Source organism: Felis catus, chromosome C2, assembly GCF_018350175.1.
Source record: "Felis catus isolate Fca126 chromosome C2, F.catus_Fca126_mat1.0, whole genome shotgun sequence".
Classification (NCBI taxonomy): domain Eukaryota; kingdom Metazoa; phylum Chordata; class Mammalia; order Carnivora; family Felidae; genus Felis; species Felis catus.
This window is the reverse complement of record NC_058376.1, coordinates 70,982,130-71,001,599: the sequence shown is the minus strand read 5'-3', so window position 1 is coordinate 71,001,599 and position 19,470 is coordinate 70,982,130. Positions and strand designations below refer to the sequence as shown.

Genomic DNA, 19,470 nt, shown 5'->3' with positions numbered 1-19,470 from the left:
AGTGCTTGACAAAAAAATACCAAAGGCCTACAATTTCTAATCCAAGGAACAAACCCTAAAGGGAAACTTCTTTAAAAAGTCCTATATGCTGGCCTATCATGGGTATAAAGCTTCTAAAACTGAATGTTAATCAAATGTCCTTTTTTCTTTTTTTTTTTAATTATGCAATGGTTATCCTTGTACTTACTCCCTTGACTTTTTTTTTTTTTTTTTTTTTTTTTAAGTTGGGAGAGAGGGAGAGGGAGAATCCCAAGATTCTGAGAGCCTGACACGGGGCTTAATCCCACGGCCCTGGGATCAGGACCTGAGTGGAAATGAAGAGTCTGACACTCAACTGATTGAGCCACCCAGGTGTCCCAAAATGTTCTTGACCACTATGCTTTTCAGCTTCTTTCCATGTGGAAGGATGCTCCGATCCATCATCCAAGTAGAATGCTGACGAATGCACAATAATGTCTTCACAGAGATGAACATATCCTTCTTTGAAGTCTTTCAAAAAACTGCATTTCTTTATCTTCTTTGTTCAAGTCATATGCTCTTCTTTCTCTTTAGACATTGGATGAAACAGACTCAGTGTACAATAAAAGAAGTTTTTGCTTTAAGAAAACAAAATATCTGTCAATCAACTCTCCTAGCTCTGGCTCATGAGTCTATGAACATCTTGTAACCTTCTGGTAAAAAGTGCATCCTGCTGAGTGTCTTGCACAAAAAGTGTACTCAAACTTGAACACTCTGGACTGAATTTTTTTTTTTTATTATTAACACTTGTCTTTCCATTTGCTATACATCATCTGTTGTGCACCTGGTCAGCATAAGCTAGTCCCCAAGTCTTATCACCATTGGGAGGAATGCCAAAATAGTCCCTGGGTCTCTAAAGCTAAAGCTTTTTCCAGACTCCATGTTGTCTCCTGTCCTTGGATTGGCATGTTCCTCCTTTGCACCTCTCATTGATCCAATGAAGGCATACACTCAATACTTCTTTTCCTTGATTGGAGTGGATTAGCATGGCTTACTTTTATAGTTGGCTGACCTCATTGATTATGTAGAGATCTTTATCTTGATCAGTATGGGACTATAAAAGAATAACTCTCAATCCTATAGCTATTACAACACCATTTTTTCTTGGACAGAGGAGTTTGGAATTTTTTTCAGAAATAATGAAAGGTCTTTGGAGGGTTCTGAGTTTCATCAGAAGGTTGTCATCTGTGATGTATAGAACAGACTGGCATTGGAGAGATCTGTAAGAATATTTCCTGCACCGTTGGAAATTCAATCCACTTTCAGTGCCGTAGCCACCTCCACACCCATACGGTTTGGATCCAATTACTGCCCTATCCTCATTGCCATCACCCTAGTCGGATCCATTATCACTTCTCACTTCATTTCTTATAAAGCTTCCTAATGAGTCTCCCTGCTTCCTCTTTTTCTCCCACTAAAATCAATTCTCTACATGGTAACTAGAGAATTTTTAAAAAAAAATAATTTTATTTTGTTATCATTCATGCATCCTAAATTCACCCATTTAAGTATACAACTAAACAGATATTAATATATTCACAAGATTGCACAACCATTTGCAAGCATCTAATTTTAAAACATTTTAATTACCCTTCAAAAAACCCCATATCTATTAGCAGTAATTTCCCATTCCTCTTTCCTCCCAGCCTCTGGCAACCACTAATCTACTTCCTGCTTCTATAGATTTGCCGATTCTGGACATTCATATAAATGGAATCATAAAATATGCGGTTTTTTGTGTCTTGCTTCTTAGACTTAGTGTAATGCTTCTACCAGAAGTGTGTGAGGAGTACAGTTTCTTCTCCATGTCCCTCATCAAGATCAACAATTGGTTATTGTCTTTTTTTATTATAGCCATCCTAGTGGTTGGGAATCACCATCTCATTGTGGTTTTGATCTGTGTTTCCTTGGTAAATAATGTTGAGACTCTCTTAATGTACTTATTGACTTTTGGTATATCTTCTTTGAAGAAATTTTTATCTAGCTCCTTTGCCCATTTTAAATAGGGTTATTTATTTTTTAAATTAATAAGCTGTAAGAGTGCTTTACATAAAGTAAATATTAGTTCCTTATCAGATACATGGTTTGTAAATATTTTTCTCTCATTTTCTGGGTTATTTTTTCACTTTTTCTTTTAACACTTATTTTTATTTATTTATTTTTTTTGAGAGAGAGCAAGTGGAGGAGGGACAGAGAGAGAGGGAGGCAAAATCTCAAGCAGGCTCTACACTGTCAGTGCAGAGCACTATGTGGGACTTGAACTCACAAACTGTGAGATTATGATCTGAGCTGAAATCGAGAGTTGGACATTTAACCAACTGAGCTACCCAGGCACCTCTCTGTTTCCTACTTTTTTGATGGTATTGTTTGTAGTACCAAAGTTTTTAATTTTCATGACTCTGAATCTAGCTACTTTTTTCTTTTGTTGCTTAGGCTTTGATGTCATTTCTAAGAAGGTTTGCCTAACTCCAGGTCATGGAGATTTACCCCTATATATACATTTTTAGGAGTTTTATGGTTTCAGCTCTCATATTTGTCTTTGATCCATTTTGAATTAATTTTTGTGTATGATGTGAGGTAGGGATCCAATTTCATTCCTTATATAGATATCCACTTGACCCAACACTATTTGTTGAAGAGCAGAGAGATCTTTTAAAAACATAGATCAGATTACAAACCTTCTCTGTTTAAACTTTCAATAACTTTCCATTGCACTTAACAATAAAATCCGAATTTCTCTGCCTACCTCTTCACTCTCATTTTATGCTACTCTCTCTCTTGCTCACCATGCTGCCAGGTCTCTCATTCCCCAGAATAAATAAAGCTTTCTTTTCCCTTAGCTTCCTCATGTTTCTTCATTTCTCACCTTAAATATCTTCTCGTAGATGACTTTTCTCAACCATTCTTCTAAAACAGATTCTCTGTCCCATCCCACTTTTTTTTTTATATCATCTCCTTTAATTTTCTTCATAGCTTTAATTATCTATGTATCTGCATTTGTTTTACTGCGTTTTTTTTTTTAATGTTTTTATTTATTTTTGAGACAGAGACAGACAGAGCACGAGCAGGGGAGGGGCCGAGAGGGAGGGAGACACAGAATCTGAAGCAGGCTGCAGGCTCTGAGCTGTCAGCACAGAGGCTGACAACGACGACAACGACGTGTGTCTCAAACTCACCCACTGTGAGATCATGACCTAAGCTGAAGTCAGAGGCTAAACCCACTGAGCCACCCAGGCGCCCCCTGTGTTACTTTTTACTTTGGTAATACTTCTTTGCATTTGCCTTCGTGTTTTGCATATGACATACATTCAATTCACAAATCATGTTGTTAGAAACTAGAATTTACAATTAGATGGGATGTTAAAAATTACCTTCAACTACTCCTTCTTTACAGGTGAAAAAAACAAAGTCTAAAGAGTGTGACTTGTCTGGGGTCAGAGAAACAGTAGCTAGCTTTGATTCTGAGAGCTATAATTTCCACAACAGTTTCATTTTCATTTGCAACAACGATTTGCCCTATTCCAATGTCATGCAATTTTTGCAAAAATCACTAAAATGAAGACGAGTTTTCTTCTTGTTGTTGTTGTTTTAATGTTTATTTATTTTGAGAGAGAGAGAGAGAGAGAAAGAGAAAGAGAGAGTTCCAAGCAGGCTCCATGCTGTCAGCATGGTCTAAGGTGGGGCTTCAACTCACCAACCTGGAGGTCATGACCTGAACTGCAAGCAAGAGTCTGACCATTAACCAACTGAGCCACCCAGGCACTCCAAATAGGAGGGTTTTTAGCAATTTGTTACAGAAATGACATTATTTTTCTAAGCCTTCATTCTAAGATGCCTAGAATGGGCCCTCCAATGGATGGACAGGACCTGGTTAGGAAGGCCAGAAGTCACACTTCACAACCGCACTAAATCGGACTTCTTTGTTTCTCCCTCCTTGGCTGTCCCACCTCCCTCCCTTTCCCTTCTTCCGGGTCAACCCCCCCAACACCGCTACCCCCGAGGCTCCGCCCCCTTCAGGGCCGCGTGCCCTGCGCCAAGATGGCGCCAGGCGCTTCTGCTTCGGAAGTGAGCTCACACTACTCCGGAAGGGAAGGCGGGGAAAGAGCAGGCGGGTGGGTGACCCGCTGTGGGGCTGTGGGTGGGGCGGCGACCGCAGCTGTGGTATTCACGCTTGGGGCTGGGGAGAGGGCGAGGGACTCGCCGGTCTTGGGAGCCCAGTCGAGGGCCCAGGGCCGAGGGCGTTGGAGGAAGTCGCCCCGAGCGGCTCACCACTGGCCGGAGGAGAGGCGGCCCTGGGAGCCGGCGTCCCGCCCCCGGCGGCCTCCTTCCCCAGCCCTCCTCCCGGGTTGCGCGCGGGCGGTCCCTGTTCTGTCACGGGGGCTGCGGCGGGAACCGTCGAGCGGGCTGGACGGAACCCTCCGCCAGAGGACCCGCTGGAGGAGCAGAGGGAGCGCGGCGGGCCAGTCCGTCAGCTCAGAGGTCAGGCCTCGGGTCGCGGTCCGTGGTCCTCCGTCCTTCGGCGAGCCCTCTTGGCTAAGAGTCCCCGACCTCCCCGCACTGCTTCTGCTTCTCCTTTGAGTAAACCACCAAACCCTCTGGCAGGGTGATTTTTTTCCTCCTTGCATTTGCCGGGAAAGAGATATATATTTAAAGGGTTTCTGTCCTCATTGCTACCCTTGCCCTCTTAAAAGTTTTCCTTTGGTAGGAATGCTTGTATTCCTTCCCTGGACCATTTGATGGTTCCCATCCAGCCGCGGCCTGATTTAGCAACTGGAATCACCTTCAGATCAAATCTTAAAAATTCGCACCTACAAAACTACTCTGCAGAGTTGTTCCCTCCCGCCCAAGAAGGGCAAATGGACTTTGGAGTTAAGATGCAGGGGGGTGAACCAGTGTCAACAATGAAAGTCTCAGAGAGTGAAGGAAAGCTGGAGGGCCTGGCCACAGCGGTGACCCCAAACAAGAACAGCAGCAACAGCAGCTGTGGGGGTGGAATCAGCAGCAGCAGCAGCAGCAGTAGTCGCGGTGGCAGTGCAAAAGGCTGGCAGTACAGGTAGGTCCTTTCTTCAAGGTGATTTCCTCAGGTGGGGGTGACATGCTGGAGTCTGCATTTTGGCGGTTGTTGAAAGGTAAAGTTACCTAGTGACTTCCAGAAGCAACTAATACATCTCATTTGGACCTGGGATCTCATCTTTCATAAGCAAGATTTCATTCATTCATTCGTCCATTCAACAGGTATTTATGGAAGGCCTTTCGGAGAATACATAAGTGTATCCCTGAACTTCCTCTACATCCCTAGAGTTCATTCCTCTTCTGATTTAATTTCTGTGCTCACTTCTGCTTTTGCGTGTGTTGTAATTTGTTTACAGGCCTGTGTTTACAGTTCCTGCTTGACTGTGAAGGCAGGAACTGCTTAACTCAGCTCTCTCCAGAGGCTAGGAAATGCTAGGTGCTCAAACATATTTGTCAAGTGATTGAATGGAATCATTGAATAAGAAAAGATTCTTGCGGCCCCTGGGTGGTTCGGTCTGTTAAGCCTCTGACTTCGGCTCAGGTCATGATCCTGGCATGGGGCTCTGTGCTGATAGCTCAGAGCCTGGAGCCTGCTTTCTCTTTCTCTCTCTCTCTCTCTCTCTCTCTCTCTCTCTCTCTCTCTCCCTCCCTCCCTCCCTCCCTCTCCTTCTCCCTCTCTCTCCCTCTCTCTCCCCCTCTCCCCCTCTCCCTCTCCCTCTCCCTCTCACCATTTGCACTCTGTCTTTCTCTCAAAAATAAGCATTAAAAAAAAAAAAGATTTTTGCCCTCATGGTGTTTGTGACTTAGAAGGGGAGATACACGTAAATAATTTGAACACAGGGGCACAGATATAGATACTGGTGCCTCTAATACTCTAAACCAGGGAGACTGGAGACATTTCAGTTTGAGTTGGTCAGGCCATTTAACTCTGTCATGATGAGAAATTCTACATTTGTTAATTTTCATTAATATGGAGGATAAATTTAAGGAGCAGGAAGAGAGTGCGGGAGAAGCAATGGTAGTTTTGTTTTTGCTTTTGATGAGTAAAGTATAGGAGGATATAACCAGAATCTTTTTAATTGAGATATTTTACATGTAACATTAGATTCAAGTGTACAACATGATTCTCTATTTGTATGTGTTGATCCCCACAGTAAATCTAGTGAACATCCATCACCATACATAGTTACAATATTTTTTTTATTGTGATGAGAACTTTTAAGATTTCTCTCTTAGCAACTCTCAAATACACAAAATGTTATCATTAATTATAGTCACCATGCTGTACATTACATCCCCAGGACTTATGTTGTAACTGGAAGCTTGTACCTTTTGGCCACCTTCACCCAATTCACAGTCCATGCCTCCACCCCATTCCCCCACCTCTGGCAAACCACTGGTCTGTCCCTATCTAGGAGTTCATTTTTATTTTATTTTGTTTTGTTTGTTTTTTTAGATTTCATGTATAAATGAGATCACACAGTATTTGTTTGTCTAACTTCACTTAATGCCCTCAGGGTCCATCCATGTTTTTGCAAATGGCAAGATTTCCTTTTTTTTTTGGTGGCTAAATAATATTCCATTTTATATACTACATTTTCTTTATTTGTTCATCCGTTGATGGACACTTAGGGTGCTTCCACGTCTTGGCTATTGTAAATAATGCTGCATTGAACATAGGGGTGCAGATAATCTTTTCAAGTTAATGTTTACTTCTTTTAATGTTTATTTATTTTTGAGACACACACACACACACACACACACACACACACACACACGGAGCATGAGCGGGGGAAGGGCAGAGAGAGTGGGAGACACACAGACTCTGAAGCAGGCTCCAGGCTGAGCCTATCAGCACAGGGTCCAATGCAGGACTCGAGCTCACAAACCGTGAGGTCATGACCTGAGCCCAAGTCGGATGCTTAACTGACTGAGCCCCCCAAGTGCACCCCCCCCTTTTTTTTTTCCAGATAAATACCCAGAAGTAGAATTGCTAGATCACCAGAATCTTAAGAAAGAATGAATTCAGGCTATACCATTGTATTGCAGCTAAAGAAATGAATTGTTAAATTTTGGTTAACTGACTCCCTGTGTACTTAACTCTAGTCATTTTTAGCCCTGTGCTATTTGTAGTTGTGAAATTTGTGTGAAACTTGAAAGGGATTAAAGCCAAGATTTTGTGGGACACCTGAATGGCTCATTTGGTTCAGTATCCAACTCTGGATTTTAGCTTGGGTCACAATCTTACATTTTTTGAGTTTAAGCCCTGAGTCAGGCTCTGTGCTGCTTGGGATTCTCTTTCTCTCTCTCTCTCTCTCTCTGCCCCTTCCCACACTCACTGTCTCTCTCTCTCTTTCAAAATAAATTAAAAAAAATAAAGCTAAGATTTTTGTGAACGATATATACTTAACTATACACAGTATACACATAATATCCATATGTGTGAAATATGCATGACTATTAGCATACAGAAATGAAGTGTAGAAAATTATAACTTTATTGGTAAGTGATTTTAGGACAGGAAAGTATATTTAGTTACTGTGAGATATTTAGGGTCACTTTTGGAATCAACATGATCCTTTTTTTTGGTGGCTGAAGACTAACCATGTAAGATTATCAATTACTTGGCAAGGATATTTTGATATGACTTAAGGAAGCAAAATAAAGTAATATTCCAAGTCAGAAGTCTGTCTTCTGATAGATATCCTCAACTTTTTGAAACCCACTCTCAGTTGAATTAAAACGTGAAACAGAATTTTTAGCCCTGGAGAGAGTTGTCATAAAGCCACACTCTTTACTCCTGTACTTCAATTCAGAACTGTATTATCCTTTGTTTAGTGTATTACTTAATGGTTACATGATTTTCAAACTAGAATCTATTGGAAGCACATATGAAAAAGGTTATCACGGTAAATGTACCAGAGAAAATGGGAACTGATAAGTGTAGGACAGCCCAAGAAGATTTGAAAAATTAACATGCAGACTCAGCTATATTGCTTCCTAGTACAATAATCAGTCATAATGGCCTTAAGTCATCTAGGAAAGCACAGTGTGTAAGAAGACAGAACCATGTGATATAGTGTTGAACAATTTCAAAGAAAATAGCTGAAAGAAAAGATGCTTAAATATTTGGAAAGTGCAGTTATGTGAAACTCTTCTCCAAGGGTGCAGATATATAATGTGTTACTGCATTTACATACTGACATATTTTTATTTTAATGAAGTTTGTCCAAGACTAATCCTTCAACCTAGCTCTCAATTTAATTTGTCCCTTTGTCCTCTAGGACATTGATGAAGCAGTTTTCTCCATTGCCCTGGGTTGTTCTCTCTTCCTGGCTTCTTCCTCTGAGACTCAAAGTTTCTAGACTTAAAAAAACAAGTATAGTAAAACTCAGCCTAAATCTTTCCTCTTAAAACTCATTTACACACAACTGCTTCCATTTCTTTAATCCTTGTTTATTGCTCAACCCATGATATTTGGCTCTATCCACACCAAGGATAGGAGTGAAAAAATGATGAATTTTTTTTAGATTCTTATTCCCATTGATTTCTGTATAACTGTATTAGTTACAATTTGTTTCTTGCCTTTTCTTTTTCTTTCTTTTTTTTTTTTTTAAAGATTTTACTTTTAAGTAATCCCTACACCCACCATGGGGCTTGAACTTACAACCCCGAAATCAAGAGTCGCATGCTCTACTGACTGGGCCAGCCAAGCGCCTCTCTTTTCTTGAGTTTTTGATACTACTTTTTCTTGGTTTCTCCTTTACCCTCTGAATGTTTTTTTTCTCCGTTTCTTTGGTTGGCTCTTTTCCTTAAAAGGCTGGTATGATATTCCATCATTTTCTTTCCTTAAGCTGCATGTTTTCTGTTTGTTATCTCATTCTCTTCCATGGCTTCAGCTATTCCTATAATTTCAGAGGCAATACATTCAACTGCCTACCTGTAATTTGCTACTCTTCCATTTTAAAAGTGGAGATTTTTGGTTATGTCTTACTGAGTAGTTGAAATTCAGTAAAGACCCTGAGATTCAGACCTGGACTTTAGCTTTACAAACTTAGAAAATTAATAAGCATCATGTTTTTGAGGTTTATAAATGCTGTCACATATCATTCCTTCATTCTTTTTTATGACTGAATAATATTCCATTATACAAATATACCATATTTTGTTATTCATCATTTGACACACATTTGGGTTGTTTCTGTTTTGTGGCTATTATGAATAATGCTACTTTGAACGTTTGTGTTCAAGTTTTGTGTGGATATGTGTTTTCATTTCTCTTTGGTGTATATCTAGGAGTGGAATTGCTAGGTCGTATCGTAACTTTACGCTTAACTTTTTGAGGAACTGTCAGACTATTTTTTTTAAATTTAATTTAATTTTTAGAGAAAGAGCACAAGTGGGCAGAGGGGCAGAGGGAAAGAGAATCTCAACCAGGCTCCACACTCAGTGCAGAGCCCATTGCAGGGCTTGATTCCACAACTGTGAGATTGTGACCTGAACCAAAATCAAAAATCAGACACTCAACCCACTGAGCCACCCAGGTGCCCCCGGACTATTTTCTAAAGTGGCTATACCATTTTACTTTCTTGCCAGCAGTTTATTGAGTTTTAACTTCTTCATATTCTTACCAGCACTTTATTGTCTTTTTGATTAAAAAAAAATTGTTTTTTACATTTTTTTTTTTTTTTTTTGAGAGACAGAGACAGAGCACAAGTCGGGGAGGGGCAGAGAGAGAATGAGACACAGAATCCGAAGCAGGCTCCAGGCTCTGAGCTGTCAGCAGAGCCCAACACAGCGCTCAAACCCACAAACCACGAGATCATGACCTGAGCTGAAGTTGTACGCTCAACCGCTCAACCATCTAAGCCACCCAAGCGCCCCTGTCTTTTTTATTTTAAATGTTTATTTTGAGAGAGAGAAAAAGAGAGCACCTGTGTGCGCGAGCTGGGGGGTGGGCAAAGAGAGAGGGAGAGAGTGGGAATCCCAGTCAGTGTGGAGCCTGACGGGGCTCAGTCTCAGAACTGTGAGACCATGACCTGAGCCAAAATCAGGAGTCGGACATTTAATTGCCTGAGCCACCTAAGTGCCCCCAATTTTTTTTAATGTTTGTAAATTTCTTTTTATGTTTATTATTTATTTTGAATTTATTTTGAAATATGTGAGATAGTGTATTATCTACTGTTGTGTTACAAATTACCCCAAAATTTAGTGTGTTGAAACAGTAACATTTTTTATCCCAGAGTGTTCTGAAGCTTAGGTGGGTCCACTGGTTCTGGGTATTTTACAAGGCTACAGTTATCTTGAGGCTCAGCTGGGAAGAATTCATTTCCTGGCTCATTCGTGGCTCTTGGCACAATTCATTTCTTTTGGCCTGTTGGACAAAGACCTCAGTTCCTTATAAACTGACCGCTGGTGGTTTCCTTTGGTTCCTGGCTTCATGGGCATCTCCACAGAGCGTCTTACTACTTGACGGCTTGTTATTTCAGAGTGAGGAAGTAAGAAAACGAGAATGCTAGCAAGATGGAAGTGACAGTCTTTTGTAATTTAAACATGGAAGTAAAGTCCCCATCACTTTTCACTATATTAGAAGTGAATGATGAGTTGTGCCTGGGTGGCGCAGTCAGTTAAGCATCTGACTCTTGATTTCAGCTCAGGTCATGAGCTCATGGTTAGTGAGATCAAGCTCTGTATTGGGCTTTGTGCTGGCATCATGGAGCCTCCTTAGGATTCTCTCTCTCTCCCTCTGTCTCTGCCTCTCTCCCACTTGGGCATGGAATGAGTAAATGATGAGGTTCAGCCCACGCAAGGGTGTGAATACCAGCAGATGAGGATCATGGGAGCCACATTAGAAGGTGCCTATTACAGATGATAGTATAAATAGACTCTAGATCATCATCTATTGTTGAGACAGATTTGACAAGTAGGCAGTTGGAAATTTGTTTCTAAAGCTGAGAGTTTGGGACTGAAACTGATTGTCAGGGAATAAGAGGAGCTACTAGGAGATCAGTTGTAATGACCTAGACATGAGATAATACAGGGAAAGTGTTAGTAGGCTGGAAAAGAAGGAAACCATGGAAGGAAGGTTGACAGACCTTGGTGATGTACTGAGGGAAGGAAGTAAAAATTGACCTCTGTCATCCAGATTTGAAACTTTGAGAAGTCTACACGAGAAACAGATTTGGGGAGTCAAATGATGCATTTGGTTTTCCGTATGTTGAACTTAAGTTGCTAGAATGTTTAAGTTGTATATCCAGCTAGACTTTAGAGATGTGGAGCATATCCAGCAAAGTAGATAATTGCCTTTGTAGTATCCAGAATGTATTCACTTCTGTTGTCACATTTAATCCTCACTACAGCTCTTAGAGGAAGGTAGGAAGGACACTGTTATCACCATTTTATAGTTGAATAAAACAGAAGTCAAAATGAATTGACCAGAGCCACGGCTAGTAAGTGGAAGAACTTTTATTTCTAAGTAGTTATTTGTGTAGAGGTATTTAAAGTTGATACACTCTCTAAAGGAATGGATAGTTATTGATAAATAGTTTAGGACATGGTGGTTTCATCCTTCACTGGTGTTCTAACTCATGCAGCAAATATTTTTGAGCCTCTATCATGTAGAGCCCTGTTATTTCCAAATTAATATATACATTCATAACAGTGAAAAGTAAGGACTCCCGAGGCTTATTTTGGGAAGATTCTGGAAAAGAATCACAAAAGAGAAGAGAGGTGCCTGGCAAGCTCAGTCAGTAGAGCATGAGACTCTTGATCTTGGGATTGAGTTTGAGCCCCACATTGGATGTAGAGATTATGTAAAAATAAAGTCTTTCAAAAAAAAAGAAAGAAAGAAAGAGCCTCAGCTGCCTTTGCAAAATATATAACGATGACTCTTTTTCAAATCAAAGCTGATCAGTAAATTTATTAGATTAGCCCCAAATTTTCTTCTTCCAAAGTAATTTATATTTATATGTTGTGGTCTTTGTTCACCATTTAAAAGGAAAACAGATTTCTTAATTCTGGATCCTTCCTTCCTTTTTCATAGTAAGTGTTCAAAGTGTATAAAATGTGCATGTTTCCATTATTTTCATATTCTTCGTGTCAGCTTTCAGAAAAATGTACACATCTACAAATATGCCACTTATTGAAATGGACAGAAGAGAACTACCCAGAGGAGGAACTGAAAAGCAAACTGGAGTGTATAACAGTCTGCTTGTCTTATTTTGGGCTCCATGCTGGCCAAGCCCTATTAACAAACAGATCTCTTTTCCTTATTAGCAAATAGTTACGGGTTTCAGTAAATGGGTAGAATTCTAAAAATGTATAGTATAGAAATAATTTTTATGGTCAGACCTGGTGTCTACCACTGTAAATACTCTGTTAATAGGAAAAGTACCTGTACCTATTTTCAAATGGGGAAAGGAGGTCTGCGTAAACATAACCTAACATTTACTATCTTCAGGGTTTGACCACTTTTTGAGTTTGATTTGAAGAAAAAATTGTGAATGTTTACTTTTTCTCTCTGTAAGGGTTAAAGGAAACTTGAATGTGTACTTCTGTACCCTGGTTTTTGTTATCCTTATCTGAAAGTTGCTGTCGATGCTAGTGAAAATAAGAGAAAGGCAACTTATAGGCATGTAGCTGAAAACTATAAAATATTGTTCCAGAAATCTAGTGAGAACTACACCAAGCCTTGAGGAAAAATATTTGGTTTCTTATGGTATACTCTGATTTCTTAGTGTTTTATATTTTTGCTATAGGTCTAAACACAGTCCATTTGAGTTCATATTTTACATAGAAATTCTACTGTATCAAAACTATACGAGCAGGTTAATGTTAGAACATGCAAATTGGTCTTTTGCAAATAAATTGCATGATTTAGATTCCAGAAGAAATTGCCCAACAAATAGATTTGTGGGAAATTATATCTTTTTAAACTCTTCTGTTTTTGCTTTTGAACATAGTGGAGAATATTCTTGATGTAAATTATACTACCTTGCCTAGAGGGAACATCTTTGTTCCCTTTGAGAAAACATCTTCACTAGCTAAGAATCTTCCCCTATACCGATTTTGCTAAATAAAATGATTTGTATCCAGACTTATTCAGGTTTAACTTAAAACTAAATTGCCTGTTTAAATAGTTACATTATTGTTTTGGTATTACCATCTGGGTTTTAGAACAGTTTATTTGGTGGTGAAAGAAAGGATTTTCTTTTGGGTTTGTAAGGTATTGTAACAAAACATGATTTCTCACTCAGTGTTTCCCTGTTCTTGAGTTTTGGCTGCCTTTGCAGTTTACTTCCATTGCTGTTCTTGAGGTTGGTTGGAAGGTCCCTAGAGGGGAGAGGCTGTTGCTACTGGCTGCAGCTGGAAGCCCTAGTTAAAAGGATGGTTGGGAGAGAAAAAGAAAAGAAGAGGAAAAATAGAGAGAGAAAAAGGATATAGCAAAGAGATAGAGACAGGGAGAGAAAGAGAGGAAGAAAAGGAGGGAATGAGAATGATACAAAAGGTGAGATGAAATGCCACCAATAGTTGCTTCTGGAGCAGCTTTCTTATCCTTGATAGAGGCCTTTTTAAAGTACTGCCTGAATCTGTAACCTCAAATCTGCAAAGAGAACTTCTTTATCAATTTTGTCGCTGTTTCACATATTTTTATAACATAATTGAAAAGAATATTTTTAATGTGATTTTTTAGAATAGGTAATATTATTAAAAAATATTAGAAGGGAGGGGTCCAATGAAAAATCTTTCTCATCCTCGACTGATTCAGGTCTCCTCCCACCTAAAAATGGCTTCTTGTGTGGCAGTGAGACGTATAGTATCTTGATACTCTCTTGGTCTGTGGTGTCTTGGTTTTACTGAGGCCTGCTTCTGTGAAGCCTTTTGGAAGTATATGAGAGATAATAAATACTACTATCTGAAAAGATACTGTACCAGAAAAAGTTTTCTACTTTATTCTAAAAAGTTTTAATTACAGGTATAATGTTTCTCTTATTTGCAAACTTTACTTTTGAAATAATAATTTTCTGTTGAGAAAAACCTTTAGAATTTCAAATGATGAGTGATGTACACACATTTTAGGTTGAAAGGGTCATCGGACACATGAGAAAAACCAAGGCCCAGAGAGATTGATATGGCCAGGGTCAGTCGTGGCATTAGTCATGGGAAAATTGGTACTAGATCCTGTATCCCTTTTATGTGCTCATTCCACAGCATAACACTGCCTTACACTTAGGGTTTAGCAACTTAATTTTGAACCTAAGGGGTATTGAAAAGCCTACTCGTAATGTCTGAAAGTCCTGTTTATAGTAAGAGCTATAGCTCCTATTTTTGTTGGCAAACAATACTGCTTTAGGCTGGTGTGAGAATATAGGTCCTCTTTTTACATTAAAGGATGAGAGTTAAATTGGGGTAGCCTGTTTGGAGAGCAGGTTGGTGATATTTATAAAAACTAAAAACGCATATACCTGGCAATTTCACTTTTAGCAAATATGTACAAAGATATGTACAACTCTGTTGCACCATTATTTGTAATAATAAAAGCCTAGGCAAAAAACTCTGTTAGTAGGAGGATTGGAACTGGTTAACTATATGATACTGCCATAAAATGGATTACTGTGCAGATGTTAAGAAATGAGTTAGATCCGTATGTGTCAGTGTGAAACTATCCCTAAGAAAACAGAAAAGCAAGGTACAGAATTATGTGTATAATTGCAACCATTTGTTTAAAAAATAAAATGGTGTGTATATGTGCACACTTGTAGGTGCATAGAATATTTCTGAAGAAGTACACAAGAAATTGAGAGGTCTTTGCCTCTGAGAAGGGGAACTGGCGCCTGGAAGATAGGGTTGGATAATGTAATACATAGTAATGCTTATTGGGAGACAGTTCCCCCTTCGTTACTTACTGTTTTTTTCCAAAAAATCTGTATAGCAAACAGTCTTGGAAGATATAGTTATCTCCCTCCTAAGCAGAAGGCAGGTTTATTTATCATCCAGTATAATAAAGATAAGGTCTCCTTGCTGCAGAGGTGAGGCCAACTTACTGTTCATTGAAAGATGTGGGTTCTCTGCACACAGTTTCCTCAACCTGTCCCACAATGTCCTGCATGTGCAGGCATCTCCGGTCCTCTGTGTTGCCCTGTGTGATGGGGCTGTTGCTATGGCTACTGAAGTCTTTTGTCTCTGACTGAGGAGTCTCATGTCTTTTGCCAGCATCCATGAAACTGGGCTAACTTGCTAGCTTTCAAGTAGGGTAACATCTCAGGTCTTCCATCATTCTTGACAAAATACCTACTGGAAAAAAAATGCAATAACTATTTCTTAAAATGAAAGAAGTGGAAGTCTTGGGCTTTTTAGGTCCCATCATTCTGACTTGAAAATGTCAGGCTAAGAAGATAAGACAGGGACGCCTGGGTGGACCAGTGGGTTAAGTGTCCATCTCTTGATTTCTGCTCAGGTCATGATCTTAGGGTTCATGGGATGGAGCTCTGTGTCGGACTCTGCACTGACAACTTGGGATTCTCTCTCTCCCTCTCTCTCTGTCCTTCCTCCACTCTCTCTCTCTTTCAAAATAAATTAAAAAAACATTTAAGGGGCGCCTGGGTGGCGCAGTCGGTTAAGCGTCCGACTTCAGCCAGGTCACGATCTCACGGTCCGTGAGTTCGAGCCCCGCGTCAGGCTCTGGGCTGATGGCTCGGAGCCTGGAGCCTGTTTCCGATTCTGTGTCTCCCTCTCTCTCTGCCCCTCCCCCGTTCATGCTCTGTCTCTCTCTGTCCCAAAAATAAATAAATGTTAAAAAAAAAAACAACAAACATTTAAAAAAAGATACAACAAATCTAGAAAACTGATCTAGAAAAATGAGCCTACGTCAAAGGAATTTGCCTATGGAGGAATTGACTTCCTGGAGTGTGAGAGAATCAGTATTTGTTGAGCATTAACCATATTGACTTATACTTCAAATATATTTGGGGTGAATATATTTTCTTTTCTCATTATAAATCTGCAGGATAGATATTCTTTTTTTTTTTTTTTTTTTCAACGTTTATTTATTTTTGGGACAGAGAGAGACAGAGCATGAACGGGGGAGGGGCAGAGAGAGAGGGAGACACAGAATCAGAAACAGGCTCCAGGCTCTGAGCCATCAGCCCAGAGCCTGATGCGGGGCTCGAACTCACGGACCGCGAGATCATGACCTGGCTGAAGTCGGACGCTTAACCGACTGCGCCACCCAGGCGCCCCAAGATATTCTTATCCCCATTTACAGATGAAGAAACGCAGTACCAGATATGTTACTTGCCCAAGGTCACAGTGGAGTTCATACCTATAACTGTCTGACACTAAGCCATGCCCTTTCCATTATAATAAACAGCTTTCTTTCTTGAGGTGTTAGAGGTGACTTTCTACTTTAACATGTGGGAGTTTCTTCTGTCCCATCTTCATTGAAGGTCTGTTGTCAAATGGCCAGTTATCTGCATGAGGGATTTCCCAGTTGTCTGTAACAATCAGATTATGTATAGGATTTTTTTTTTTTTTGGTCGGTGTAGGAAAACGTTTTACAGCTGTGCTTCTCAAACTTTCTTCTTGAACTATCTTTTAGCTGCGTAAGATATAGTAGGTACCTTAAGTGGATCTAGTTTGTGATTTAAAACAGCCCCTGGCTCGTATAACTTTCTTGGGAGTTTTCTGTATTTCAGAATTCATGAGAATTTTATATTCTACTCTCTATGTATCAGTTGCTTACAGAGGTCAGTATAGAGTCAGGGTCAGCTGAGAGGGAGGGCACAGGAATCAGAATACAATCAAATTGTCAGGTTTTTGTTGTTTTTTTTTTTTTTTAGTGTTTATTTGTTTATTTTGAGAGAGAGAGAGAGAGAGAGAGAGAGAGAGAGAGCACATGCGTGCAAGTGGCACAGAGGCAGAGATAGAGGGAGAGAGAATCCCAAGCAGGTCTCGTTCTGTCAGCATAGAGCCCGACAAGGGGCTCGAACCCACGAACCATGAGATCATTACCTGAGCTGAAACCAAGAGCCTGACACTTAACCAACTGAGCCACTCAGGTACCCCAGGTTTATTTATTTTTTTAATTGTAGTAAAATATGCATATAAAATATACCATCTAAAGTATTTTTCAGGTGTCTAGTTCTGTGACATTAAGTACATTGACATGTTATGCAACTATCACTACTATTCATCTTTAGAGTTTTTCATCATCCCAGGGGTGCCTGGGTGGTTCAGTTGGTTAAGCATCCAACTTCGGCTCAGGTTGGTCTGGCCCTGTGCTGACAGTGCAGAGCCTGCTTGGGATTCTCTTTCTCTCTTTCTGCCCCTCCCCCAGTCATGCATACACACCTGTTCTCTTTCTCTCAAAATAAAAAGGTAAACTTAAAAGAATTTTTTGTCATCACAAACTAAAACTCTACCCATTAAATAATAACTCCCTATCCCCACCCAATCTTCAACCCCTCGCAACCACTATTCTACCTTCTGTCTCTGTGATTCTGACAACTCTAGGTGTCTCACAGTGAAATCATACAACTTTTGTCGTTTTGTGTCTGGCTTATTTCACTTGGCATAATGTCTTCAGGGTTTATCCATGTTGCAGCATGTGTCAGAATTTCCTGCCTTTTTAAGGCTGAATAATATTCAGTTGCGTGTATTTACCACATTCTATTTATCCATTCATTTGTTGATGTACATTTGATTTGTTTCCATCTTCTGGCTATTGTGAATAATACCGCTGTGAACATTGGTATACAAATACCTGTTTGAGTACTTGCTTTCATTCTTTTGTGTGTATACCCAGAGGTAGAATTGCTGAATCATGTTTACCACAGCAGCTATACCATTTTACATTCCCACCAATAGTGCAGAAGGGTTCCAATTTCTCCATACCCTTGCCAACCCTTGTTATTTTCTGTCTTTTGGTTTGGTTTGGTTTGGTTTTGGTTTTGATAATAGACATACTAGTGGATATGAAGAAATAGTTTTATTACTGCAAAAAACTCATTGAAGAAAGCATCAGCAGTTACCATAGTAAAGTAAATTTGCTATTTCCACCCTGGAATTAGGCATACTTATCTACCTAGTCACAGGCACAGAGGCAGTTTGGAATACTCAGGTCTTCTCTCTGTCAGAGCAGGTAAGAATGTCTTCTTTGGGTAGGAGGCAGATCCAAGGGAAGGAGCCCAGAGGAGCTGAGCCCTTCATGCCCAGCTGTGGGATGTGTGAGGGGAAGAATGGGGAAAAGAGGATGGGAGCTCTCTAGAGAAGTTCTCCACATGGAGATGGATGTGTGAGGAGGGAGCAAGTTTTTTCTTAATATTTATGAGAGTTTTGATATTAAAAATGCTTTAACTTATTTTTTTAATGTTTTAACTTACTATAGTCAAGTAAATTTGCTCTAGAAACGCAATCTAATTTTACTCTGTTCTCCCACCCACCCACCCAGCCCAGTTTTGAGTATGTGTAGGTTAATTTGGGAAGTAAGAGCTTATAGGAAACACAGTTCTACATCTCAAAAGAGCAATGGTCATATAGTCCCTTCGGAGAGTTTTAAAAAATTTAATCCATGCATAATAACAGATAGAAGTAGCTCTCTGCCCTGAACTATCCTGCCTGTTCAAAATAATTGGATATTTAAAAGTGTTTTAATTATAACAATAATAGGATGTTAAAACTGGAAAATGTGAAATAGTAAAGACAGCAAAGTAAAACCATCCATAACTTCTCCATCCAGTGATGGAGTTACTATTTTGTGTAGTTTTGTCCTGTGCACATTTTTTATAGGCTATATTAAATTTGGTATTTTATAGATAAAAAAACTTAATTATCTTAAAGCACTTCCCCATGTTGTTAGAAACTCATAAACATTTTACTTGGTGAATCCTATTCACCTTGGTGATATAGATATAGATATAGATATAGATATATGTATATATATATATATACTTTTAAGTTTTTATTTAAATTCCAGGTAGTTAACATACAGTGTAATCCATGATACTTCTTAATAATTCTCCTGATGTTGTTCATTGAGCTTATTTTCTTCCTTTTCTCTCCATTCACTTCTTTCTTTTCTTTTCTTTTCTTTTCTTTTCTTTTCTTTTCTTTTCTTTTCTTTCTTATTTTAATTATTGTAAGTAGTGCTATAGTGGACAAGGTTGCATATTATCTTTGTCTACATTTCTAATTATTTATCTTAGACTAGATAACTGGAAGTAAAATTCTTGGGCCAAAGAGCACTAACATTTAAAAAAAATTAATTCCAGTAAAACATACAGTGTTATATTAATTTCAGGTGTGCAATACAGTGATTCAACAATTTTGTACATTACTCAGTGCGAAGAGCATTAACATTTTTAAGGCTTTTTGCAGGAAGGGAATGTCTTTTACTTCATACTTTTGGGTATAGACTAAGATATGGTTGGAATTAGATTTTGT

The 19,470-nt window shown here is 39.4% G+C and overlaps 2 protein-coding genes across 5 annotated transcripts in view; both read left to right on the top strand.

The window, feature by feature from the left end:
• The window catches only part of LMLN (leishmanolysin like peptidase), a 149,279-nt gene extending 147,341 nt beyond the window's left edge, over positions 1 to 1,938 (top strand). The window contains exon 23 of the transcript XR_006585130.1: positions 225 to 1,938. The gene's annotated coding sequence lies outside the window, so the exon portion shown is untranslated. The remainder of the gene's footprint in view (positions 1 to 224) is intronic.
• Positions 1,939 to 4,754: 2,816 nt separating this feature from the next.
• Positions 4,755 to 19,470, top strand: part of OSBPL11 (oxysterol binding protein like 11) — a 90,603-nt gene continuing 75,887 nt past the window's right edge. For all 4 annotated transcript variants that reach the window (XM_045037052.1, XM_003991726.6, XR_006585123.1 and 1 more), the window contains exon 1: positions 4,755 to 5,071. In XM_045037052.1, the coding sequence (XP_044892987.1) occupies positions 4,755 to 5,071 (317 nt within the window). The remainder of the gene's footprint in view (positions 5,072 to 19,470) is intronic.